The sequence below is a fragment of the Antechinus flavipes genome, chromosome 5 (assembly GCF_016432865.1).
Source record: "Antechinus flavipes isolate AdamAnt ecotype Samford, QLD, Australia chromosome 5, AdamAnt_v2, whole genome shotgun sequence".
Classification (NCBI taxonomy): domain Eukaryota; kingdom Metazoa; phylum Chordata; class Mammalia; order Dasyuromorphia; family Dasyuridae; genus Antechinus; species Antechinus flavipes.
In genome coordinates, this window is record NC_067402.1 from 123,966,991 (window position 1) to 123,994,345 (window position 27,355).

Here is a 27,355-nt window from a genome sequence, read left to right on the forward strand (position 1 = left end):
ATATTTGTTACTAATAGCTCAAAATCAACTTAAAAGTCTATAGTATAATATCTCAAGGATCTATCATGAGACCAATGTTGTTTAATATTTTTATCAATGACTTGAATAAAGATATAGGTGATATTCTTATAAAATTTATATATATTTAAAATCTGGGAGTGAAAGCTAATTTGTGGATGATAAAGGATCTAAAAATGCCTCAGTATATGAGAATGCAATATAATAGAGAAATATGTAAAGTCCTATATGTAGATTCACTATCTCAGCTTAACAAGTATAGGAAGGAAGAAGTATAGTTAGCCAAGAGTTCATGTGAAAACAATGTGTGGGTTTTATTTGACTGCTAATTCAATATAAGTCAATAATTTGATACTCAAATGGATTTATTATTTCATTAAGGTAAATATTCCCTTTAAAAAAATAGATCACAATCCATCCATCCCTTTCCATCTTATATGATTCTTGCCCATATCCTTCCATAGGTCTCTTTTAGAGGTTTTCCCAATGTTCTGGCAGCTTTCACATTTTAAGACCACAAATAGAGAATATGGACCATCATCCATATTTCTCTCTTTCTCTTATTATGTGACCAGAACTTCTATTGGTGATAATCTCTCAAATTTTTGTACTGTAGCATTCCAGATAGCAAAACTGGAAGAATGATGTTGTGAGAAAACCTTTGTTTCAAAAACTTGGAATCATTAAAATAATCCACAATTTCACAAAGGTGGTAAAAGGTCAAGAGATCATGTCATATTGACTGATAAAAAAGGAACTGGGAATGTTTGACCTAAAAAAGAGAAGATTTAGGAAGAGCATGATAACTGACTTCAAGAATTTAAAAGGCTGTCAAATAGGAGAAGATATAACATTATTAAGGTCTGTTTGGAGCCAGAGGACAGAACAAGAAATAATGAACAGTGGCAGAGGCAGTTATCAGCTTCATATAAGGAAAACAATTCTTAACCATTTGAATTACCTTAAAGTGGAATGTACTGCCTTAAGAGCTAGTGATTTACCCCCATTGTAAGTTTGTAAACAAAAGTTGGATGGCCAGGTATGTAAGCAAAGGACCAATCTTCTCTAATGGAGGACAACTCTTCTCGAACTTAGATTTTGTAACTGCTTTTTCTTAAAGACCATCTAGTGCAAACCCTTTATTTTACAAGTGAGGAAGTTATATCTCTCTTCTGAGATAGTAAGTTCCTAATATTTTCTCCCCATCTCCCAAATAATTGAGGCGTGGTTATTGGTATCCCAGTTTCTTATCCTTCTGTACTCTCTTGAATCTCTCCTCTCCAGTCCCAAGTCCTCATTAGCCATTAGTTATCTCTCAGTAACTGTCTAATAGTAGATGGTTCCTAAGGTGCATTTGTTGTTTAAATGTCTTCACAGAGTTGCATGGATGCTTTTTTTTTTTTTTTCAGAGATTCATTATATAGCCCACTAAAATCTTTCACTACTAAGCAACAGACCCAAGACAATTAAAGTTATTATAACAGGGAAAAGATAATTATGCAGTTTCAAAACAAAATTTAGAACATGCCTTCAGTCAAAAAACCTCACAGAGGTCAGCTTGTCCCAAAGAATTCATTAGGAGAGAAGATATTTCATTTGTAGTTTCAGTGTGAACCTGAACTAGAAAAGAATCAATATATTGTTTTGGATGGTATTTAGATGTTTCAGTAGATAGGCAAATATAAGAAAGATGAGTTATCTTGTTTCTCAACTCTGCTTTTCCTCAAATTGACACTAAATAAAGACTACAAAACTCAGTTATGTTAGAGGACTCTAGGAAACACAGGGGGGTAATCATAATTCATTTGAACTGATAACCTTTGAACACATGAAAGTCCATGATTTATTTGATTCTTACTGAACATTGTAAATACAATTAGCATTTGATAAAACTATACTTTCACCTAGTAGACTCTTCATGAATATTTGTTGAATGTTAAGGGACAGCCAAGGTGCTCACTAATGATACCAAATAATTTTTTTAATTTTATTTTTTATTATAAATTTTTATATATAAAACATATGCATAGGAAAATTTTCAACATTATCCCTTGCAAAACCTTTTGTGTCAACTTTTCCCCTCCTTCTCCCCACCCCCTCCCCTAGATGGCAGGTAGTTTCATACATGTTAAATATGTTAAAATATATGTTAAATACAATATATGTATACATTTTTATACAGTTATCTTGTTGCATAGGAAAGATCGGATTTAGAAAGAAGGTAAAAATAACCTGAGAAGAAAACAACAAAAATGCAAGCAAACAGTAACAGAAAAAGTGGAAATGTTATGTTGTGGTCCATACTCATTTCCCAGTGTTCGTTTTCTGGGTGTAGCTGGTTCTGTTCATTATAGATCAATTGGAACAGATTTAGATGAATTGTTGAAGATGAAGAATGAATTGATTTAGATCTCATTGTTGAAGAGAGCCACATCCATTAGAATTGATCATCATGTAGTATTGTTGTTGAAGTGATACCAAATAACTCATAGGAGTACAAAGCAATTCTGACCTACCTGGGTTAATGAATGAACTCCATCTACAGGCAGATGAAATCCCATTCCCAGAGTTTTAATAATCACCAGAATATTTAATAAGTTTTCCCTGGAAGAAATGGAAGGGATTTTAAAGTCAAGCATCTGGATCATATTTATGTGCAATGAAAGTTCATTATGGTACCCTTTAAATGTGGGATGTTGGAAAATAAAATTGGGGTTCCTCATTGTCAACTACAAATAGGATAACTATAATATTAGAGTATTATCAAATATAGTTGTTTTGTGTTAAAATCATCATTGGACTTAACAGTGTGTCTGAATTGAATAATGATTTTTAAAAAAGGTAACCCTTATGTAGCATCTAAAGATTTACAAAGTGTTTTACACTTAAACTTACAACAACTCTGGAAAGTAGTTGCTTTAATTATTCCTATTTTACTGATGAGGAAACTGAGGAATAAAGGTTAAATAACTTACTAAGATCACATAGAAACTCAGTGTCTTAGATAGTATTTGAACTAATATCTTCAGATCAATTACTCTATAACTGCTTTGTTATAAAGGGCTCCTATTTACTTCAATACTTAAAAAATCAGTGCTTTTGTCAATATGAGTTCTCCCGACACCATACCAGATTACTGGATGTTCTTTAGGAGTTCCAGCATCCAAAAAAGTCCATATACCTGGACTGGGTGATAAGACTTTTATCACCCATAGGCGATCTCTCTAGCAACAGACTTATAGTTCTTTACTGGACCCAGTATTTTTTGGCTTCATAAGACTTGCCAAAATTTTGCTGGAATGGCCTTTAAGAATCCAGGGTTACCTCCAAGTCTATTAAAATACATTATACTGACTCATGATTTGATTTCTAACATATCCAAATTTGGATAATGACAACATTTTAAAAATAGAATTTTAGAGTATATAAACATTGACAAAAACAAATCTTATGAATCTTTCTTTTTTCTTCTGACATCGCCTAAAACAAGGACTCCTCCCCTCAAAGCTAGACTTCTGTAGCAGTTTTCTGGTTGGTCCTTCCACTCTAAGTTTCTCCTCACTCTAGTCCATCCCCTTGCACTCAGCTATCAAAATGATATTTGTAAAGTGCTGATCTGATCACATCATCATTCCCCACCCTTTGGAATCATAAACCCAAGTGGCTCCCTATTACTTTCGCCAGTCAATATAAAATCCTGTTTTAGACTTTCCACTCTTTTTCCAGTTTTTTTTTTTAATATATACTTTACCCTCCTCCATCTTATGATTCAGTGACACTGACCTCTGTTGTTTCTTAACAAGATATTTCATATATCAATGCCATGGATTTTTACCAGGTGTTTCACTTGCCTGGAATGTTCTTCCTCCTGTGTTCCTTCAAATCTTAGCTCAAATTTTACTTTTTGCAAGAGGCTTCACTTGGTCCCCTTCAAAGTTCCTGCCATCTACATTGAATATATCCTTTTTCTACATAGCTGTTTCCATGTTGTCTTCTCCATTTGAATGAAAGTTCTTTGAGGATAGAGACAATTTTGCCTTTCTTTGTATCCCTATGTTTCAGCCCAGTGTCTAGCATATCAGTGACTAATAAGTGTTTGTTGACTTGAGTGTGTGCATATACAAAATTAAATCTTCAAAGTGATTTAACTCATTCACTTCAAAGATGACTTTTTTGCACAAAAGAGAAAGAAGACATTTTGTTTCAAAATGTTACCTTTTCAAAACCTTGTGAATAATTTGTAGGTGATTGGAATTAAGCCACTGAACACCACCAACAACTAATATTGTCTGGTCTGTGTTCTCGAGGGGATGTGATCTGCAATCCAGAAAGAAAAAAAAAATCACATGTGTTGCTTTAAAACAGATGGTAAACATTTTAACAGAACTGCATTACATTTCATTGAACCATATCTGGCATCTTGATCAGAAGACCCGCTTGTCATTTCCTACTATTTCTCAGCCACATCACTGGGAGCCTGAGCTTTTCAGCACATTTGGCAGAAAGTGTGTAACAGTGACTAATTAAAACTGCCAGTCAGATCTAGCTGTTACTGGGGAGGACACCAACAAGTACCTTTGCAAAAGTTGTTCAAGAGCTTTTTCAAATGTTGGCCTTTGTGAAACACTGATCCAGAACTGGGGATAGTAGGAGTAACTGATGAATGTTCTGCCATTGTTGACATTGTAGTATGATTTAATGCTGTGCACTTTCTGCCATTCCTGCAGGGTTTCATTGAGTCTTTCAATCAGATAATACATTATTCCTCTGTTGGTTGAATCTCCAATGAAAAGGACCTTAAAATTAAAAACAGAAAAACATGAATTTTCAAATCTGATGTTTATATGGCACTTTGTAAACAACTTCAAATACAGTCTCTCACAAACCCATAAAAATGTGTGTCTAATAACAAAACCAAAAGAGCCCTTGTATTTAGATTTTTAAAAAATATTTTAGAATTGTGACTTTATGCCTCCTTCTGTCCCTCTCTCCCTCCCTCTCTGCTTGCCTTCCTTCCTACCTTCTTTCCTCTCTTCTTTTCCTCCCTCCCTTCTTTCTCTCCCTCTCTCCTTCTTTTCCTTCCTTCCTTCCCTCCCTCCCTTCCTTCCTTCCCTTTTTCCCTTCTTCCCTTCCTTCCTTCCCTTTTTCCCTCCTTCCCTCCTTCCTTCCTCTTTCCCTTTCCTTCTTCCTCCCTTCCTCCTTCCTTCCTTCCTTCCTTCCTTCCCTCCTTCCTTCCTTCCTTTTTTCCTTCCTTCCTTCCTTCTCTCCTTCCCTCCCTCCTTTCTTCCTCCTTCCCTCCCTCCCTCCTTCCTCCCTCCTCCCTCCTTCCCTCCTTCCTTCCTCCCTCCTTCCTTCCCTCCCTCCTTCCTCCTCCCTCTTTCCTTCCCTCCTTCCTTCCTCCTCCCTCCCTCCCTCCCTCCCTCCTTCCTTCCTTCCTTCCCTCCCTCCTTCCTCCCTCCTTCCCCCCCCTCCCTCCCTCCTCCTTCCTTCGTTCCTTCCCTCCCTCTTTCCTTCCCTCCTCCCTCCCTCCCTCCTTCCTTCCCTCCCTCCCTCCTTCCTTCCTTCCTTCCCTCCCTCCTTCCTTCCCTCCCTCCCTCCTCCCTCCCTCCTTCCTTCCCTCCTTCCCTCCCTCTTTCCTTCCCTCCCTCCCTCCCTCCTTCCTTCCCTCCCTCCCTCCTTCCTTCCTTCCCTCCCTCCCTCCTTCCTTCCTTCCCTCCCTCCTTCCTTCCCTCCCTCCCTCCCTCCCTCCTTCCTTCCTTCCCCCCTCCCTCCTTCCTTCCTTCCTTCCCTCCCTCCCTCCTTCCTTCCTTCCCTCCCTCCCTCCTTCCTTCCCTCCCCCCTCCTTCCTTCCCTCCTTCCTTCCTTCCCTCCTTCCCTCCCTCCTTCCTTCTTCTTTCCTTTCTTCCTTCATTTCTTATAACTGGTTAAAGTTAGATCACTAGTTTTTTGATTTCCAAATATTATATATTTTGCTTGTAATTATTTTACATTTTTATGCCAGGGTCCCTAGGTCTCCAGAGACTATCACAAAATATTCCCTTAATCATTTAACAGTTAACAGGTGTCATATACAAGAACTTTGGGCTATAAATGTAAAAGCTGATATATAGAAAATGTACATATAATCTTGCCTCTCCCTATCCATATCATTGAAAAATGAAAAGGAACAAAGAGATTGAATTTCTAAATATCCAGACCTATATTTCATGCCCTAGATGTTTTTGTCTTTTATCTGAGTTTTGCTAAGAGGTCAGTGATTGAGGCACAGAGAAATGACAAGAATAAGGAGGATGCTCATTTATATTTATACCTAGTTATTTCTGTATAGTTTCAGGAAGTATGGGGGCTTTGGCTTGGAACAATATTAGAGGAGAAAAGAGATTATCTTTGAGAAGTCCTTGCAGGTGAGGTACTACTCCATTTGATTTTTAATGAATGGTTAAAAGTGAATGGATCCAAGGAGGAAAGAACTCAATTGTACTCAGTTACCACTATCATTAGTGATAAAGGAAGATGAATGTGCTAAATTTCTCTAAACTCTGATTTTTTAAAAGGTAATTTTGCCCTAATTTAAAAGAACCATATAATCTAACTTCACAGAATCTATAAACAGAAATATCAGGGATCATCTAGTCCAATTCATATCCTAAATGACAATCCTTCATATATTTGAAGACAGTTGTATTTGTTTCTCAAGGCTAACACTGAGACAATTATAGATCTGTGTAGCACCCCATTAGAAACATAATTCCAAACCAAAATCAATTTGTGAATGTCTAATTTTTTGAGTCTTGGGAATCAAGTAGTTAGTTCTAGATCCACCCAATCTACTATTGACTAGTTCATATCTTGTCATCTCATCCATAATCATTCCATGAGAGAGTCTGTCAAATTTAGTGCTAAAATCTAAATATATGTATAATATCCAGCATTTCTCTCATCATTGGCTTCCACCACAATATTACTCCAATGCTTCCTCATTGTGTGGAGGTGGGTTCTTCTATCAATCTGGAGCTATGAAAAATGCGAATCTAATGATGATGAGGATGATGATAATGATGAGTATGTGTGTTATATGTGTGTGTATGTGCGCGCATGGGCACTAAAGACTAGTTTAATGTAATGCTAGGCAACAGACAAATTTTTCAGTCCTCATGAACTCTCAAAGACCATCAAAAAGGGATTGTGATCTGTGCTAATAGAGGGAATTTCTACATCTTTGAAATCATGGCTTTGAAATTGAATGGTTTTTTCTTTCAGTCCAGTAAACTTGATTTTTTTTTCAGTATAGCTATGTTTCCAAAAGGATTGATTAAATATGTGTGTATATATAAATATATATGTATGGATTTATAAAATCTCAAAATGTTTGTTTTAGATGAAAATATTATAACTAAAAAAACTAGAATAGAAATTCAAGTGTGATTTTTGAGATTTATTATACTGAAAGAAAAGGAGTTTTTAAAGAGATTAATCAGTCTCCATCAGAAAAATATTAAGATTTTAATATCAACTATTTTATGCAATAGAAAAATAAATGTAATTCTGAATATTCAGGTGTGACTCTTCCTATCTATATAAAATTCTTCATATCTTTTAAACTTTGAATTAAAATAATTCATTGCTACTTCATTGTAAAGATTATATTCTAAATTTAAAAGATCAAATAGCCATAACTGATGATCTTAAAAGACTGATCTGACAGTTTTTCATCAATAAACCTTATCCCTTGCCAGTAAGAAGTGAAAATTATTATTTTACATAGGCAGACTCATTTTTCTCTCATTCTAAGTTTCTATATACACTAAAATGCAACTGTTAAAAACTTCAACATTTTTAAGAGTATGAAGAAAATTTGTATTTATTGACTGTATTTGTCTCTACTTCCTCCATCCCAGTTTTCCATTTATAATAGCTTAAAATAGTTGAGAGGGGGCAAGCATAAAATGTATTTCATTATAGACTTGGAAGAGACTATAGTGTAGACATCACCAAATTCAATGCTCTATTTTTACAAATGAGGAAACCGAGGACTATAGAAGTTCAGTTGCTTGACTCAGTTTTTGTAGATTAAATAACAGAACTCAATACCAGCCTCCAAACAGGTCTTATGACTTTAATGTCAATGTTTTTACCGCAATAGCATAAATTTCTTTGGTGGTACAGTTTTCTAAACCTGACTGGGTTAGTTCTTGGCCAATGGATCCACTAGGTTAATGGAGCTTTTTGGATCTTGCATTTTGGTTTGTACTATATAGCTCTTGGAAGCTCCAGGGCCATCTGTTTGCCACAATGAAGTAGCAGAGTAGGACTCTGACTGACAACAACAAAACTATCCTCTCAAATTTGCTATGCATGTGAGTAGGGAGAAGGAAGCAATAATAAAGTAAAATAATTCCACCAACAGGGACCTTAAGAGTACTACAGTAGTTGCAAAGACCTTTCAGAAATTCAGAAACACTTGCTAATTAGACTGTGATGATATGATTGATTGGGTTAGCCTTCTGGCAATGTGGTGAAATTGAGCTCATATATTTAAGAAAGTGATGGCATGAAGTTGCAGGCTGGTTCTACTCAAATGATAATGATGAATAGATTTGATATGAAAGACGGTCAAATGAGTGACATTGCATAATTTTCACAAGAGGGCAAGATGTAATGCGGAGAAATAAGAAATGCTGATACCATATCCTATCTACTCTCTATTAAAGAGGGAAAAACAAGAAAATAAATAGAAGGAAATTAAGGTATGGATATTTTTATTATGCTATGTCATAACAAAACTAGAAATAGATTTCTTTAGTTATAGAAAAGGGTTTCATGCTGCTTTTTGTCAATGGCACTTTTAGTTTTAAATAACAGAATAAAGGATAATTAAGAACAAAAAATTAAAAATGAACTTCATCCCCAAGTCTGGATTAGGCAAAATGAACAATGAAATTAAGGAATTACTAGAATGTAAGGAGGGAAAAGCTAAAGAACCCAAATATTCAGGTTCAGATACTAAAAATCTTTATTTAATGCAAACGCCAGAAAACAACTTAATAATGAGACATAAGCCTGATTCTCTCTTTCTTACCACAAGACATCACATACAGTACCTCCAAATATGTCATTTATATGTTTATGTACTGTATGAAAAGAATTCAAATTTTTATCATTAAAACTCCTATAAATGTGTACAAAAATGAAATATAGGTTATATGCCAAAAAAAAAGAATACTCCGAAGTCCCAAGGGCATAAAGAATAACTTAGTATTTAAATAAATATTGAATAAGTTTTGAAAATGATCTAGCATTTATGCCATCATTGTTGATTATCACAAAATTTTTGACTCTTTTTTTTTTTTCATTCATATAGGGCAAATTTATAAAACAGGTCCAAGAACAGTAATGGTATTTGAATATTTGATGTTCACATGGAATGCTTGTGTTTTATTTAGAATATGTTATCTACATAATATAATAAAGAATATATAAAAGTCAGCTTTTTTCAGTTAAAACCCACTGTAATTCTGCTTAGCCTTAGATCCATTATTATCTCCTAAAGAGATATTGATTTCTAAGTGAAAGAAGAACTCAAACTAAAACATCTTATTAATTCAATTGATGTATATGGATGCCATCAAACTATATGGTCCTACTGAAGACAATGCATTAATCAACTCTTTCATCTTGTGCAATTTTTCTTCAATGATATAAAAGAAATTATTTTGATTCAACAAATGCAAAATTCCTAAGGTATGCCAAAGAAAGACAATGACTGAAGAATCTGAACTTGAATCTGGGAGCCATATTGAATCAATTGAAGAAGGCAACACCTACAAATATTTTGGTGTTGAGGCAAAACATATTGCACATAAGGAAACCAAAGAGATGGCTATGGTCAAATATGTTGATATACCTACTGGCATCCTAAATCAAAGTTAAATGGGAAGAACATGTTTTACCATAATTAATACCTATGTAATACCATCATTGGACACTGCTACAAATTTAACATAGATCATAAAATATTTCAAAATATCCTTATAAAACTCTGTAATGAAACAGAAATCACAATCCTAAGGCTTTAGAAAGATTAAAATTTCTTTGCCAAAACAAATTAATAAATATTCTCAGACATATGTAATGGCTTGAAAACCTACATAAATCCCTTTGAGAACAAGCATTATTGGACTTAACAAATGTAATCAAAATTAGTTTTCTTGTGATTAAAACCTATGGAACTGTTATGATCCAAGACTGGATTCAAAAGGCTCTCAATTAGGTAAAATCCACATGAACTCAGCCAACAATGGGTTGACAAAAAACGGAATGAACAAATGACCTGTTATCTTACAGGGTTTTTTTTTTCCATTTTGTTTTTCACACAGAAGAGTTTATGATAGAAATTCTAGACCACTACAAATTGCAGAAGTTATTCTTAGGAAGACAAGACTTAAGGATCAAAATAGATTATGCAAAAAAAAATGGTAGAAATGATGCAAGATATAACAGTAGGCAGTAAACATTTAGCACTTAATAAATATATATCATGACATGTTCTGGATACAGATGCTAATTTTCATGGATTTATGGATGACAAGTCCCCATACTACCAATTAATCAGTCAATAAATATAAAAGAAGTATGGTCTTTTGTTCATGGACTATTTCTAATAAATCTCAGTGAAAAAGATAAGAATGAAATTAATCACATGGATTTGTGATTTTATTAATTCAAGATACAAATTGCAAATCATCTGTTCCTGCTTATATTTTGTAACTATCACATATATCTTGTGAAGAGTTCTGTACAGAAGATCTAACCACTATGCTGGAGGCCACCCTTTTTTTATTCCAATTATCATATGCTTGCTATGTAACATTCCTTCATTCTGTGAGACTAGCAAATTTTCTCTTTCTGTTACATAATTCTTTGATAACTTCCTGTATATATGTCCTTCTTGGGGTTTCTCATTGGTTACATATTGCAAATTGATTATATACACAATTAACCTTTCCATTGCTTTCTGTTTAGTTCTCTAGAGTAATAAAAAGTTTATATTGAATAACATTTATTTATGAAGCACTTTCCTTGAGAAAAATAATATGATACAACATTTCCCCCTCTAAAATTGTCTCTATAATATACACTTTGTTGTAGAGTATCAATATATCAATAATTTCTTAACAAAGTGCTTTCTAGTACCAAAGTGACCTTGATAAAGATAATTTTTTTCTTGATATGATAGGATACTGGCCTCCTTGTTATTTCTTGTAAGAAAACCTATCAACACTATGAGTGTATATGTCTGTAAGTACTTCTCCAGAAAATACTCTCAATGGGAAAAAATAAAGCATCAGAAATGGGTCCTTTAGGCTGTGGGTTATTATATTAATAGGTTAATGGTCTATTAGTCAAGGTTTTGCACAGTTATTAGATATAAAGAGTTCTTACTGGGAAAAAAAGAAAAAGTTTTGAACCTACTGCTGCAATTTTATTATTCTGAGTATTTCTTTTTGAAACTAACAATTTTGGAGCTGAGCCAAAATGATCAAACCTTTTTTTTTTTGAGCTCTCCCACAACTATATATATATGTATATATATATATATATATATAACAACTTTAAAGAAAAGAACTAAACAAATTCTTAGTAGAAAAACCAACCAAAAAAATCACAGCAAGTTATGTTTTTAGCCTAGAGCAGCAGAGAAATATAGAAAGAGAAAATTTTTGGTGTGGGCCTTGAAGGTGGTAGCAGCAAGAGTAGAAGTATTCAGCACTTAGTACCCAGGTAAGGGGAATAACCAACAGGCCAGAGATAAAACTCACAAGATACTTCTACTAGAGTTGAGTGCAGGATCAAATTTCATTTGATAGATATTACCCATTACCCATTTCTGAGTGACAGTTCCTAAGTAGAGAGGAATGGTTGGTTTGGGTCTGACTTATGTAAGGACTAGAGCACAGACTAGGAGTATAATGACCAGACTTCTCTCCAAATCTTAATCACTTTGGAAGCACAAAAAACTTACAATTCCCCAGATCTACCAGTGAAAGCAATAGAAAACCGAAGGTCAGACCAATTATTCTTCTGAATTCTGAGCAGATTCCCAACTTTTATCATAAAACCCAAAGTCAAGAAATAGGCTGAGAAAATGAGCAAACAACAAAAACAAAACCTGACCATAAAAAACTACAATGATAACAGGGAAGCTCAAGATAGAGACTTATAAGATGACACTGGTTTAAAAATATTGACATCCAAGAAAAATGCAGATTGGATACAAGTACAACAAGAATTCCTAAAAAAGCTAAAGAAAGATTTTTTCTTTAAAAAAGCAAAAAAATAAAATGGAAACCTGGTGAGAAGCAAACATTTGCTTTATAGGAGTTTAGCTATTGTTGTTATTAGAGCACTTTCTTATTATAGTAAGCACACTTACTATACACAAAATGCATTTCCTAATTATCTATTTTAATTAGGGTAGGTGAAAGCTTAACTAATTCTTTGAGACAAAAAATAACAAAGAACTGAATAGTCGCCACAAAATATGCCATAAATAATAGAATTCAGTTCTTTTTGCTGCTTAGAACAAATTTATTTTTGTGATTCACTGGCCTATTCACTTTTAGCTGCACATTTTATTGATATGATGTTAAGATTTACAAAACACTTTCATCACAACAGCCTTGTGAGGTGGGTGATAAAAGTTTTTTTATCCTCATTTTACAGAAGAGGAAATAGGCTCAGAAAAATTAAGTTAATGTGACTATGAATACTGTTACAAAGTATCAGAAGGAATTCAATAATGGAGAGTCTCTCCAGGAGAGATTCCTCGCTCCAATCAGTTCTGTTTTCATTATGCCTTCCTGATTTATTTTGGGGAGAAGAACTGGGAAGGATTCTGACTTGTTATTTTAGAAATCTACTAGTTTAGAAATTTCCTATACCAATGCAGATAGTTGATCTATGCCTTTAGGTCTTTTTGAGAACTGCTTGGAAATATGGAGATTAACTATTAGTGGTCATGTGACCAATGTCTTTTAAGGGCCAAACTAAAAGCCAGGTCTTCTTGTAACCAAGGGCAACATTTTATATACCACTCCATGCTGCCTGTAAATATTAAAATCACACAAATACAACACACACATATACAAACATATACACATGTATGTGTTCATATGTATGTAGTATATATTTTTAAAGTCATAACATGTGTAACTCACTTTTTTATGGTGAAAAGTTAGTGTAAAACCAAAACAAAAAAGGACCCTAATAGCATTCAAATATTAGAACTGACAGGCAACAATGATTTATGTAATCATTCAACTCCCTCAGTAGCCCAAGAACATTATAAATTAACCAAGCTTCAAAAATTTTAACATCTTTAAGTCCAATTCATGGCTTTACCTGAAAATATTACTTAAAAATTTAAGAAACCGTTCCTGTTTTAACAGCTGAGTTAAGTCCTTCAACAAATAGTGCCTTTTCATATTTCCTGTTCTTAATTGCACTCTTCTTTTAGATATTTTATTACAAGTCTAAAATTTAAGCTGTATTTTCAGCTGACAAACAAAATAAATATTTATTGAAAAATTACTTATGTCAGGCTTGTAAGTGTTTCCAATGATAAGATTAGTTACCATGTTTCCAAATTACTTCTCTTGTATCTCATTCTTTGGGACAATATTATATTTGATAATTTCTCATAAATATCTAATTCAGAACTCATTAATTGGCTAACCATAGGGATTCTATGCAGAGAATCAAGTTTTCAAAATATTTATCACTAACTCCTGTACTGGTATAATTGTCAGATATTTGAGTTTCTATATCAAAGAAAATTCAAATATGTCATTTTTTTTAGTAAATTTTAAATGAGGCAATACAAAAAATATTTTTAAAAGACTCATTGAAAATCCTACAACCAGATATTTTCCCTAATCTTTCCATCTTAAGTCAGTTTCCTGTTCATGATCCTTGAAATATAGTCCTATGACTGATTAGCCATGCTAACACACCATAACATGGAAATACGGTTCCTTATAAGTGCTCCAGGGAATTCATATCCTTTTCCAAGAATCAACTAATTCATATCTAATTCTTTCACTACAGGTGGTCCTAAAATTTCCAAAGCACAGATCAAACAAATTTCACACTCACCAAAATAAATACAGTAGTAAAAAACAAAATAAAACAAAAACTTGAAAAAAAGGAATGAAGAAAAAAAGGAAATTCACTTAGAAAGAAACAATACTTTGTTTAAAGAAAAGAATTTATAACAGCCTTCCAAAAAGATTGGAATATATGCTTTCTTGGTTTAGAGCCAATGAGAATTGTAAGAAAAAGAAAGCCACTTTCCCCTCTCTCATCTTCAAACTCCTTGGAGAAAAATGTGATGAGGAAGGCAAAATGATCAGTGATTTCATTTATATATCCATTACTTTGCTCTGCCCTACTCTCTCTGAGTCAATTTATCTGACTCTTCTTGATCCCAAAGATCATACTGTCCATGGGAGTTTTCTTGGCAAAGATACGGGAATGTTTTTCCATGTCCTTCTCTAATGGATTAAAGCAAACAAGTTAAGTGACTTGCCCAAGATCACACAATTAGTAACTATTTGAAGTTAGATTTTATCTCAGGTATAACTGACTCTAGGACCAGGACTCTATCCACTGAACTATGTAGTTGCCTCCTTAGCCTTCTTAGCTATATCACACTGCACTGTACCATAGTATTTTTTTGGGGAAGAGGATTTTCTCTTGGCAGAGAAAGAGAAATTTTAAAATACCAATAGTTTATGCTTTGATTTTGTCTGTCATTTAAAAGTAAACAATTTTTTTAGCCTAATATATTTGTGCTATTTCTGACAGTTATCATAGAACCATCAATAGAATGAATGTCCAGCAGAAAAAAAGTTCTTGAGGGGCAGGGATAATGCCAGAGAATCCATCTCTTTTTGAGGGAGATTTTCTTTTGGTGACATTTAACTGTTAGGAGGTACTGATTTTGTTATTGTTTCATTGTTACAGATTCAACTTTTCCATACTAGACAAGTCAGGTTGCCTCAAAAAAAAAATAATAATGATTTGAAGTGCAAGAACGCCCTACTTTATATAGCAGTTGTGTTCTCAAACAATGTGAGTGTAAACTGATATTTTCTATATTAAATCATCCTTTAAATATACTTCTATAGAATTACTAATTAATAGAAACTTCTTGGTTAATATTTTCATTATGCAAATAATCATGCTTTGACTCATCTGTTTTATGAACCAGAAGTTCAACTTAAGATACTTACACACATTTAACACAAGTATTTGTGTTTTTCCCATGTACTGCCTGTGTCTACACATATGGCAGTGGAACCAAATTGAAAATTATTTTGACTATAATCTTAGTTAAATGAATTAATCTGGCTTTCCACCTTTGGTGTCCACCTAATCCACCTAACTCTCACCTGTGGCTCCAAGAAGCTGCAGTATGTACAGTGACAGCACCCCAATAAACCATTTTGGTGGAAGGACTAAATCAGGTTGAGGGTAACCAAGGGGTCTCAAATCCTATGATGAGATAGGAGGGTGTCTAATCCAAGTATGTGAAGACTTCCCCTAGTACAATGGACAAATGTGAACAATTTGCTTTAATAGCCATCAAGGCAAGGGAAGCAGGTGCTATGGAGTGCTTAGAACTTGGTCAGACATTGAAGACACCAAGGTCATTCAATGCCTTTTGAGTCATTATCAGTCATCTTAACTTTGTCCTGCCAATGGAAAGGGAGAATAAGGTTTTTCTTATATGGCTATAGGCATAACAATTTTTTATGCTTCAAATATGAATCAGACAGAAATTCCTAGGTAGAAGACAGACAAAAACAAAGCACCATCGCCATTCCTTAATGATGAAAGCATTATCACTAACAAAACATTTATGTGTCCTTGGAGTCTGCTAGGCAGAGTACCATGTGGCCCAGTGTTCCTCAAAGGACAAATTCTCTATTCATAAAGAGCTTATGGTTAAAGAGATAACTCTAATAAAAGTACATAATATAATGAGATGTTTAAAAATAAAACATTAATGCTTTATTTGTCTGCTAGTTTGTTGTTAAATTAGAATTTTTATGTTTATTTCCTCCTTGGAATTAGAAGGTGATTCCTGGGAACATTTGGCTTAGTATGATAAAGTCTCATTCCCATTGAATTCAGGAAACCTTGGCCACAAAAGAAGAGGTTCATGATATTTATGAAGGAAGAGTGTCCTTGGTAGACAAAGAGAAGTTTCAATGCAGTAATAATTCCTACAACAGTAGGTGGCACAATGGATAGAATGCCAGGTCTAGAATCAGGAAGACTCATTTTCTGAGTTTAAATTTGGCCATAGACACTTACTAGATGAATGACCTTGGGCAAATAACTTAACCCTATTTACCTCAGTTTTCTTATCGGTATAATGAGCTGAAGAAAGAAATGGCAAGCTGCTTCAGGATCTTTGCCAAGACAACTCCAAATGAGGACACAAAAAGTTAGACATGACTGAAATGACTGAATAACAATTCTTACAGCATTCCTTAGAGATAAGCAGAGCCAGTTGTTATTTGCATTTTGAGGATCACAATATTTAGGAACAGAGGTTAAACTTGGCAAGATCTCATAGTAAATAAAGGAAGGAATCAAAATCAGAACTCAGATGTTCTTAGAATATAATATAATAGTCTAGCTACCACATGCCCCATATATAATACTCAGCTTTTCTCATTCATTTTAATGAAAAATATTTGGCATTTGGTAAAGTACATATCTCTCTTGTTTTTCTTAACTTCAGGCAGACTAATTAACATGTACCGTACTTAACATGTGAGTATTTCCAGTACTTGGTGATTTATAGGGTATATTTATAAATTTAATTTATCCAGTACTTTTATTTACTCTTATTTTATTCGCATACATCATCATCTATTCACCATTCATTCTCACAGGAGTGAAGAGGAGAACCCTTGATCAACTTTGTGAGTTTCTTAATTCATTTGAGGAGGTTAAAAGTCATGAACCTTTGTTAGAAGAGGATCTCTCCAAGGCAGCTAGATGTACATTCTAGTCCCTAGCTTACGAGACACAAAGACATGACAGTTATTCTCTGATGATTGGAGTTGTATCAAATACGGTCAGAAATTTTTCCAATAAGACTCTACCCTCCTGACTCTTAGTTGACAATCCTTTAGTGTAGCCTAGGTAGGGGCCAGAGCTGATTCCATGGGAAATCCCAAGAAAGGTAATTTCAGCAAGAAGTTCAGAGAAACTCATCAAATTGGGCAGGGATTCTTATTATTACCCTTGCTACCCTTGCTTGCTGTAACTGCCATTTTTTCTGAATCAGCAAAGCTCATTTTATTTTGCTTCACTTTATTATCCTTTGCAGAAACTGCATTTAAAAAAATAAATGCAAGGCTTATCCTATAGCAAATCTATTGGTGCTATTTTTCCAACAGCATGTACTCATATAATTTGTTTATGTCACAGTTTGGTAATTCTTCCAATATTTTAAACTTTTTTCATTATCATCATATATCATATAATGATATGTGATCAGTGATATTTGATGTTACCATTGTACTTGTTTTGGGGCTTCATAAACCATGTTCATAGAAGATGGCAAACTTAATAAATGTTTTGTGAGTTCTGACTGATTCACTGACTGACTCTCTTCAAATCTCTCCCTCCCTCCTTCTTTTCTTCCCTCTTCTTCTTCTCCCTTTCCTTTGGCCTCCCTATTCCCTGAGATCTAATAATATTGAAAAATATTACATAAACTTAGTTGATAAGGCACTATCAAGGATTAAAAGGATTGATTCTAATTTTGAAAGAAGTTCTTTTGTGGGTAAAATGGTACCAAACAGCATTGCATGTTACCAAGAAATCTTTGTGAAATGAAGAGTTAATTGATGTGGTAAATTTCATTATTGTCTTATTTTAAGTGCTAAAGCCACTTCAGCCTTGAGCAATCACTACTGTGATCAGTTAGCAGCCATCAGCATTGAGGCAAGAACCTCCACCAAAAAAACGATTATTTGCTGAAGACTCAGATGATGATTAGCATTTTTTTAATCAATAAAGTATTTTAAAATTAAGGTATATACATTTTCAGAGACATAATACTTTTGTACACTTAATAGATTACACTATATTAAAAAACAACTTTTACAAGTATGTGAAAACCAACAAATTCATGTGATTTAACTTTATTGCAACATTTGCGATGGACTGGAACTAAATTCACATCTCTGAGATATGCCTGTACCAAAAACAGAAACTTTTAAAGTAAGGACTTCTAAAGACTCTGACCATTCCAGCCATGGTGACTTAAACTTTTTTGACTCACATTGGATTGGAGATGACATAATTGAATAAATTTTTAATTTAACCATATTGTCATGTCTGTTTTCATCTTTCACAATCATATGTGGCAGACATGTTTAGGTCTCACTTCAGCCTCCTATATCTATCCAATTTCAAAAGATAAGACCAATGTTTCCTTCTATCTGCCATCTAACCAGTATATTAGAACCTAGCTGATGTGGGCATCTTATTTACATCTTGTAACTACTAATCTCTTCCTTTCCTCCACCCCTCTCTTTATTTTTTACATCTGGCATAAGGACTGAAATGGAAACTCTATATTAATGAAAAGTGTTGTAAGTGAGCAAACTCTCTCTGCTAAGCCTTAGAGGGTTGTTTAAACAACTTAGAAGTGAAGTCACATCCTAGGTTACATAGTATGTGTCAGAAGTGGGATTTGATCACAGATCTTACTAGCTTTGAAGCTACCTTTCTATGCCCTACACCGCTCTGCTTCTTGCTCAGAAACCAGTTATCAAATCAGTATTACTACTGCTACTGGAAAGGCTTAGGAAGTCAACCTACTTCCCTATGCTTCTACTCACAATCATGTTGGCTGCTTTTTCACAGGCATTCCCTTCTGACTAGAACATACACTCTCTTTACCTCTCTCTTTTAGGATTCCTAGCTTTCTTCAAGGTTGAGCTCAAGCACCACTTTTTTTTTTTTTTTTTTTTTTTTTTGTTATTCAGTCATTGCAATCATATCTGATTCTCTGTGACCCCATTTGAGATTTTCTTGGAAGAGATACTGGAGTAGTTTGCCATTTCCTTCTCTAGCTCATATAACAGATGAGGAAATTGAGGAAAATATAGTTACATGGCTTGATCAGGGTCACACAGCTAGTAATAGATAGATTTGAATGCAAGAATTCCTGACTCCAGGCTCAAATCTGTCCACTGTGCCACCTAGCATGGCATTCTACATAAAGCCTTTCTTGACTCTCTATCATGCTAGTGCCCCATTCCCTTGAAATTTCCTTGTATTTACTTTGTATAAATTGGGTTTTAAGCTTTCAGTGTTTTGTGTATTTCTGTTTAAGGATATTTCTGGATCAGCAGAGAGACAACATTGTATGATTATGTAAGGAGTTAAAGATGGTTTATTACATTTGGAGAGATGGTCTTTATTTCTTTTTTACATGTGGTTCCAGACTCTCTTCAAGGAGAGATTAATAGAAATAGAGAAAAGATTTACAAAGTAGGAGAATGTAGAGAGACAAGCTGGCACCTCACTATTTCCCTGGTTTTCAACTTGCTTCCCTACTTTGGGGAATTTCTCCTTAAATGAGAGGGGACCTTCTTATTTGATAGAATAAGAATATCCCTGATTTTCAGTTTTCTTATATGTAAATTACAGACATCTAAAATCTTTCCATCTTTATAACTGATTCTATGAACATTTTTGGTTGACATGCTCAGTTTCTAAAGTTAGGAAATTTTATATGCTTCAAGAATAATCACTGCTATGATTTTCATAACTTCTTCAACCACAACCTGTTACAATACCACATCTATTATATTTTTCCCATTTTAAATGAGGAGGATTCTCTCCATTTGGAGATAAAAGCCCCCAAAGGAAGCTATTCCAGCTTTTCTACCCACCATTGTAATCATGTCTAAAGTCTACTGCCTTGAATTTCTGCTTAATCTAATGTCACATATTACTTGTGAAGGAAAGACATTAATTATATAATAGATAAGATTAAAGTACATTTTGATGATTATGCATTAAATTTCTATAAATTTTTCTGTGTTCAAAATATTAAGAAAAGGTAATTCTTTCCTATTTAGGATACTAAATGACCATTTTATATTATCAATAAACTAATCTTATAAATGATCCCCAAAGGTCCATTTTAGCTAAGAATCTAAACCTATGAATAGCAGATTCATAATATTAGAGATAGAAATAACCTTTTATCAGGGGCAGCAGACTTTGATCTAGTGGCCAGTTCTGACTTGCCACCTATTTTAAATGTTTAATGTAGTGGTAGTTTGCCAGTCCCTGGTCCTTTTATCTAATTTCTTCATTGAAGAATGAAGAGATGAAGAAACTGAGGTCCAGAGAAGTTTTAACTGAATTATTATTCAAAGTCACTCACCTTATTTATGAGAGATATGATGTCTCATGCTAGAGCCACTAACAAGTAAAACAGCAAGAGTAACAATAGCTGTCATTTATATATTACTTTATGATTTGCAAAAAATGACTGCAAAAAATGTACATATTGTACATATATTATCTTATTTGATTTTTGCAACAACCAGGTGGAAAAAATAAGCTTACCTTTCTAGTTTCTCTCTGTCTCTGTCTCTTCTCTCTCCTCTCTCTCTCTCTCTCTCTCTCTCTCTCTTTCTCTCTCTCTCTCTCTCTCTCTCTCTCTCTCATTCTTTGTCTCTCCCTCTCTTTCTCTCTCTCTCATTCTCTGTCTCTCCCTCTCTTTCTCTCTCTGTCGATAAAAATTGATAAATTTTCTAAGAGTCAAAAAAAAAAAGAGGTGGAATAAAAAGAATATAATTCGAGGCCTAAATATTTAATAATTTGAATTGCAAAAAGCAAAAAGTCAAATTATATAACTGATTATATTGCATTTTTCTTCACAACATACCCAAAGTATTATGTGAAGACAGATACTATTTTTTTCTCATTTTATTGATAAGTATTTTGAGCCTCATCAGTTTTTGAAGTGATCTGCCTATAATCGACAGGACATTGGTGGTCTGTACGCTAAATCTAATTGCCCTCTAATATGTTTATATGGAATTTGCTTGATAATACTATAACCCAAGTACTTAAGTTTTTGCTAGAACTTTGCAAGAAATCCCAAATGTGGTGACCATGGCCATTTCTCTTTTTTTCTATGCATTTTAAAAATTAAATTAATTTTTGTTGCATTTTATTTCCAAACTGTCTCTCTCCCTTTCCTCCCTATACTAGAGGCCACAGATTATGTATGTGTATATGTATGCGTATGTGTATGTGTGTGTACATGTGTGTACATATAGATATTTATATATATGTGTGTGGTTGTAGATACACATAGATACATGCATTTGTAAAACCATACTATGTATACTTTTCTCAATATATCAATTTTTCTCTCAAGTTGGATAGCAGATTCCTTCATAGATACACATAGATAAATGTATTTGTAAAACCATACTATGTATACTTCTCTCAAGACAACAAATTTTCTCTCAAGTTGGATAGCATGTTCCTTCATAGGTCCTTTGTAGTTGATTTGAATTTTGAAATATTTATTATTATACTTTAATACATATATTTTATTACTTTTTATTGTAAATATTAATAACAGAATAGTTTAGACTCACACAATATTGCTATTAATGTACAGAAAGTTCTTTTGTTCTGCTTACATCATCTATCACCATTTCCAATGTTCTCAGTGGTATAATTCTAGAACTGTTTTGGGTTGTGCCGTCTCTATGAACCACTGTGGATGACTTAGCAAATATCTGCTACTCCTGTCTCTACCATCACCAAGGATGAGATCACCCTATGTTTTGGTTAATTGTTTGAAATTTGGAGTCTTTGGATTGAGGCCTTCAGAAAACACAATAGTGATGATGGGCCAGAAATTACTTTTTTACTCATCTTTTACCAAACTATTTGCTCTTAGTGATAAGGATAGGTTTGTTGTTCTGATCTCTTTTTTCTTCATGTTTCAAAGGGGATTTTGAACATTAATTACATATTTCCAACTTTCTAAATAAAGGAGATATTATAAACAATTGAAAAGACCATGTTTATCTCATTAAAAAAAAAACCTTCAAGTGTGGAGAAGAATGTATTACTTACTTTAGGTTAATATGCATCTCAGTCTGTGTGCCCGATTCACTAATTAGAGATGTCTGTCAAATGCTACACAGTCAAAGTGCCTATCAAGGAGAATGTATTTCCAAGAAATCAGCTTAGAAGCCTCACTAAAGGGAAATTCAGCCTAGTGAGGTCCATGCGAGACCTGCCCAGGAATGTGAAAGAAGATCAGTAAGGTTAGTATGTAAGAGCAGTGCCATGCATTTACTATATCATCGGAGAAATGAGACTCACAAGCAGAACCATGTGGTTTCTTATGCTGAGCTACAGATGTCAGTTTTAATAGCAGTATCTACTGTAGCTGAAGTTGATAAACTCAGTTGCTCCATGCTGCCAACTGCTAGTCAACGTGGCAAGATCCCACAATTGATTTCATGCTGAAATGGAAGTGTGGAAATAGAGCAGTTGGAAGGTGGGGTGCAGTTTCAATATCATCCTGTGTTTGGCAATAAAGCTTAAATTCCAAATTATTGGGAAAAATGGGTCAGGAATTTTTAAGGATCTCTCATGATACCATATATATAGGAATCATATACTCCATCTGTCTTACTGGCACACACTGGAAAACAAAGCCATACACATAAGAATAAATACAGTGGTTGGCTTTTGGCGCCATAATGAGGATGGTAATTCACATTTTTCTAGTGTTTTACAGTGCTTTCCTATGAAAGTGAATATTTGTTAGTGTATGTTTGTGCTATAGATAACACAAATCACAAATAGATAACACAGGAAATAAATCTCTAATTGGCCCTGATACCTACCTTTCTTCCTCCTAGGCAGTGTTGTAGTTGAGTCTTTGACAGGATACCATACTGGCAGTTATGAGGCTGCCATGTTATTTCTCTCCAATCACAGGTTCTATTGTCTGAACAGCTAAGGCATGGGACAATCCACTGTCCTGGAGGGATAAAAGTTAAACTTCTTTTAAATTTTCTTTCTTTTAATGGGATTTTTGTTTTACTTTAAAATTTATTCCTAATTCATTTATTTATCAATTTATTCAACACTTTTGAATGCATACAATATACAATGTCCTTTCCATTGTACATGTGCAAATATATCCCAGTAACAACTCGTCGACTAGCCTTATTTATACAGATGCTTTAGATAAATTATATCCATCTACAATGTTAGAGGATGTATAAGATGATTCATTAATAAATTTGGAATTTTTTATGTTGTATCTAAAGCCTCATGAAAAAGATAAAATTTGTTAATTTTGTAGTTGGGAGATCAAAGTTATGTTTTCTTTTAATGCTCATCAGAGGTCTACATTAGGAGTATTAGCTTAGAGAGTGGTTCTTTGAAAAGGAAAAATAATAAGAAACAAAAAAGCTGTGTCTTAGTAAGTAGATAAGATTTATTCTAAATTAGTATCAAAGAGAATAAAAAGGAGAAGGGGAGACATCAGAAATGGAAAACATGGAAGATAAAGAGTCAGAGAAGAAAGGAGGGAGAAAAAGGAGAGAGTAGATTATAATGGATTATTGCCTTCGCTTCCTGTGTGAATAGTATAGATCACTAGGACACTCAATGTCCCTTCCTCTTTCATAGGTACTAGTGCAATACTTGAACTGTCCTTTTGTTATCTCTTGCTCTTGCCACATGATTAACCTTTTTTGATTAGACATTTCCTGAATAATCTTTCTTATGTTATGTCTTGTACATAGGTCATAAAACCTACTATAATTAATTTGTTCTTTCATTAAACTATGACTCAGATAAATTTGATTCTTCAAAGACTGGTGAAAATATGGGAGAATATTTGTGTTAAAATGATAATAGGCTTTCCTACTGGTGTATATCCTAAGGTTTTTAAAAGTACTACATGGTTAACTCTTTCTCTTTCACTTATTCAATTTAGGGTATATCTCTCACTGTTCATCTGAAGTGCCTATCCTACACATGTGTATCTATAAATTAATTCAGAGGACTAGCTATCTAGTGTCATGTTAGAGGTCTATAGGTATTTTTCATTCATTTTGTTTTTCCTGAATAAATTGTCAGAATAGTTCTTTTGAGAAGGAAACTATCATATTAAGGAGTTCCTATAATGTTTTTGGCTTAAAGCAAGTCAGATAATATCATAAGTAAGCAAGAGCAACTGGAGAACCTCACCAACTTTTGGGGTAATGACTCTTCCACAACAATAGCAAACAAGTCTTACAAGCACACATTTTTGTGCTTTATGCCTCTCTACTAATCTACGCCTACAAACTCAGTTTTCTCTGTAGTTACATTTCTCCTTTTGGGAGAAGAGCCATTAAGGCTATGTTTTTCTTTTACAGAGTCCAGTGATTTGGGGGGACAATTAAAAAAAAGTGGCAGTTGTTGTTTTTTGTTGTTTTGGTTGTATGGTATGGTATAATAGAGAGCTAGCTGTAGAATCTGGAGGATATGGGCTCAAGTGTAACATTTGACACACTAGCCATATGATCCTGGGCATGTCACATCACTTAACTTTTCCCCAGGTAATTCTAAGACTATGAGTGACACAGTAGTTACTAATCTATATTGACAGAAGGAAATTCCTTACCAAGGAGTTCACTACACTAAGGAAATCACACTAGTCAACAGAAATAAACAGAAGAGGAATCTTGTGTTTTCTGTATCTTTCAGTCAGTGGTATGATTGTAGAGATGGAATCTGTTGTAATAAAATGTTTGCAAAAGTCTGTTTTTCCTTTTCATATTTTCATTAAAATTTCCCTCAGTGCTCTAGTGACTATGTTAAATGCCAAAACAATGCCAAGATTGCCAGTTAAAAAACAAAAAGTGGACCAAAAGGCTGTTTGGTAGCATGTAAGTGAGACAAAGGTTTTTTTTTTTTTTTTTGATGACTTCATCTTAAAAAGCCCCACTGAATTTGGTCAGTTCAATTTACATGTTGACACAGCCTATTTGTGAGAATGGTCAATAATTTTTTTCCCCTTCTTTTAAACAAGATTGTTCTATAATGGGACACAAATGTGTTCCTACTAATGATACAGTATTTTGTATAGCAGGATAATATTTCTCAAGGAACAAAGGACCAAGTTTCCATTAGGTGGTCTCCTGTCTTAGGTTTACACACATATACAAAAACATACATATACAATAAACTCTGCAGGCAGCAGCACATTGTGCATGCAAACAGAGAGCCTCACTGGCCACTTGCCCTTTAGGCTGAAGAAACAAGCAGCCAGTTGCATGCACAATTAATCAAATATGGGTGCAATTAGTTTGTGGGCACAAAATTGCATGCACACTGAAAGGAGGAGGCCTGTTTGAATCTCTTTGAAAATTTGCCCCAAATGGTTCATACTCTTATATATTTTTAAATCACTCAAATTCCTTGTGTTTTTGTATCTGGGACTAATGCTTTTTATTATTATGAATTAGTAATGCCTCTTGAAATCATCATCTGAATAACATCTGTAGAATTTGGGTTCCTTGACATTATAAATCACATTAGCTCTTAACAGTATGTCAAAGAATAGAAATATAAATTATATGTTAAGTATCTGAACATCCAATAAAACAAAGCTGCAATTCCCAAAATAAAAGGCAACATGTGTTTTAGGAAATGACACTGTGAAGGATTAAAATGACCACTAAATTTTGGGACATGTGCTGGAATTTGTAATGATTGTGTTATATTTAGAACAAGTTAAGTTTCAATAGGGGTATATCTTCTTAAAGTAATGCAACAAGGATTAAGTGTAAGAGAAATTCACGGCTCACTCATTATGAAATGTAAAATAGTAGAAGACATGTAATTGACTTTGATTGTACAAAACTCATAAAATGAAATTTAATTTCCATTAGAAAAGTGTGTTGCATTCTATAATGAAGGCATTATAAGTTTATTTTTCTTTCCCTGTTAATAATAATTTTTCACAGTGTTTTTAAATAGTTCTCTACTGTATAGCTATAATCAAAATTATTTGCATTAAGGGGAATTCTCATTCTAAGATCATTTTTAAAGTTCTTTGTCCAAATCTATGTGTATTTATCTTTATCATTTAATCAAGCAACACATTTCAGTCTTAGATTGTAAAACTAATTGCATTGCATTTTGAAGGTCAGTCAGAAACTGAGCATGAGAAAAACACCAATTATCTCAAAAGTATGTTTAGCTGATGGTAAGTGAAATGAAATTTTGGCAACTGAACTATTGGCAAAGTGAGGTAATGGATTCTAATTTGGCCAAATGGCTTTGCAATGTGATAGAAAAAAACAATGTTTCCCCAGCAAATCTGAACTGGCCAACAGTTCCACCAGAGTTCTGGAATCAACTGTGTGGTTAGCAGCAGGAAAAGTTTCTTCTTAATGCTACTTACTATGATCTCTTCTCCCTTTGGCAAGAGGGAATTCTAGTGTTAGGGAAGACTTTCTTTTTTCTTTTCTTTTCTTTTCTCTTTTTTCTTTTCTTTCCTCTTTTTTCTTTCTTTCTTTCTTTCTTTCTTTCTTTCTTTCTTTCTTTCTTTCTTTCTTTCTTTCTTTCTTTCTTTCTTTCTTTCTTTCCTTTCTTTTTTTTTTTGCAGAGGCAATTGGGGCTAAGTGACTTGCCCAGGGTCACATAGCTAGGACATGTTAAGTGTCTGAGGCCAGATTTGATCTCAGATTCTCCTGACTTTAGGGCTGGTGCTCTATCTACTGCACCATCTAGCTGCCCCTAAGGGAAGACTTTCTGACAATAAAAGTATAACATTCCTGATAAACACTACCCATTTCTTGCCCCACTTTTCCTCATAGATTTTGTACTTTGTGGAACCTAAATTATCTCCTGAGGGTCTAAAAGCAGTACTCTGAAACAGTAAGTGGTTAATTAATATTTGTTGAAATGTCTTACTATATAACATCTGCCATAAAATGGAATTTAGGATAAACTAGGTCTATTTGGGGGTCCATGCTCTCACAAGTGTTTAGTTACTGAACCAACAAGACTTAGTTTATAAAGTAGCCTAGTCTATAAGGCAAAGAGGCTAAGACAACTTTGCAGATATTTGATGTAAACCTACTATAACTTAAATGGACAGAAAGACCAGCTGGTGGTAGAGAAATTCCAGTAATGTGACTTGGACCGTCTTAGATGAGGAGCTGTTGCCTTGATTTAGTAGCCAAAGTGG

The 27,355-nt window shown here is 33.9% G+C and overlaps 1 protein-coding gene across 2 annotated transcripts in view; it reads right to left on the reverse strand.

Annotated features, from left to right (window-relative positions):
• CPED1 (cadherin like and PC-esterase domain containing 1) overlaps nucleotides 1-27,355 on the reverse strand; it is a 394,281-nt gene that overhangs the window by 22,032 nt on the left and 344,894 nt on the right. Inside the window, exons 19-22 of one of the 2 annotated variants that reach the window (XM_052001238.1) lie at nucleotides 23,007-23,143; nucleotides 4,594-4,814; nucleotides 4,234-4,335; nucleotides 2,535-2,622 (exon numbers count right to left, since the gene is read on the reverse strand). In XM_052001238.1, the coding sequence (XP_051857198.1) occupies nucleotides 2,535-2,622; nucleotides 4,234-4,335; nucleotides 4,594-4,814; nucleotides 23,007-23,143 (548 nt within the window). Of the gene's footprint in view, nucleotides 1-2,534; nucleotides 2,623-4,233; nucleotides 4,336-4,593; nucleotides 4,815-22,224; nucleotides 22,388-23,006; nucleotides 23,144-27,355 lie in introns of those variants that run through there. The other variant, XR_007954317.1, reaches the window with a different exon arrangement.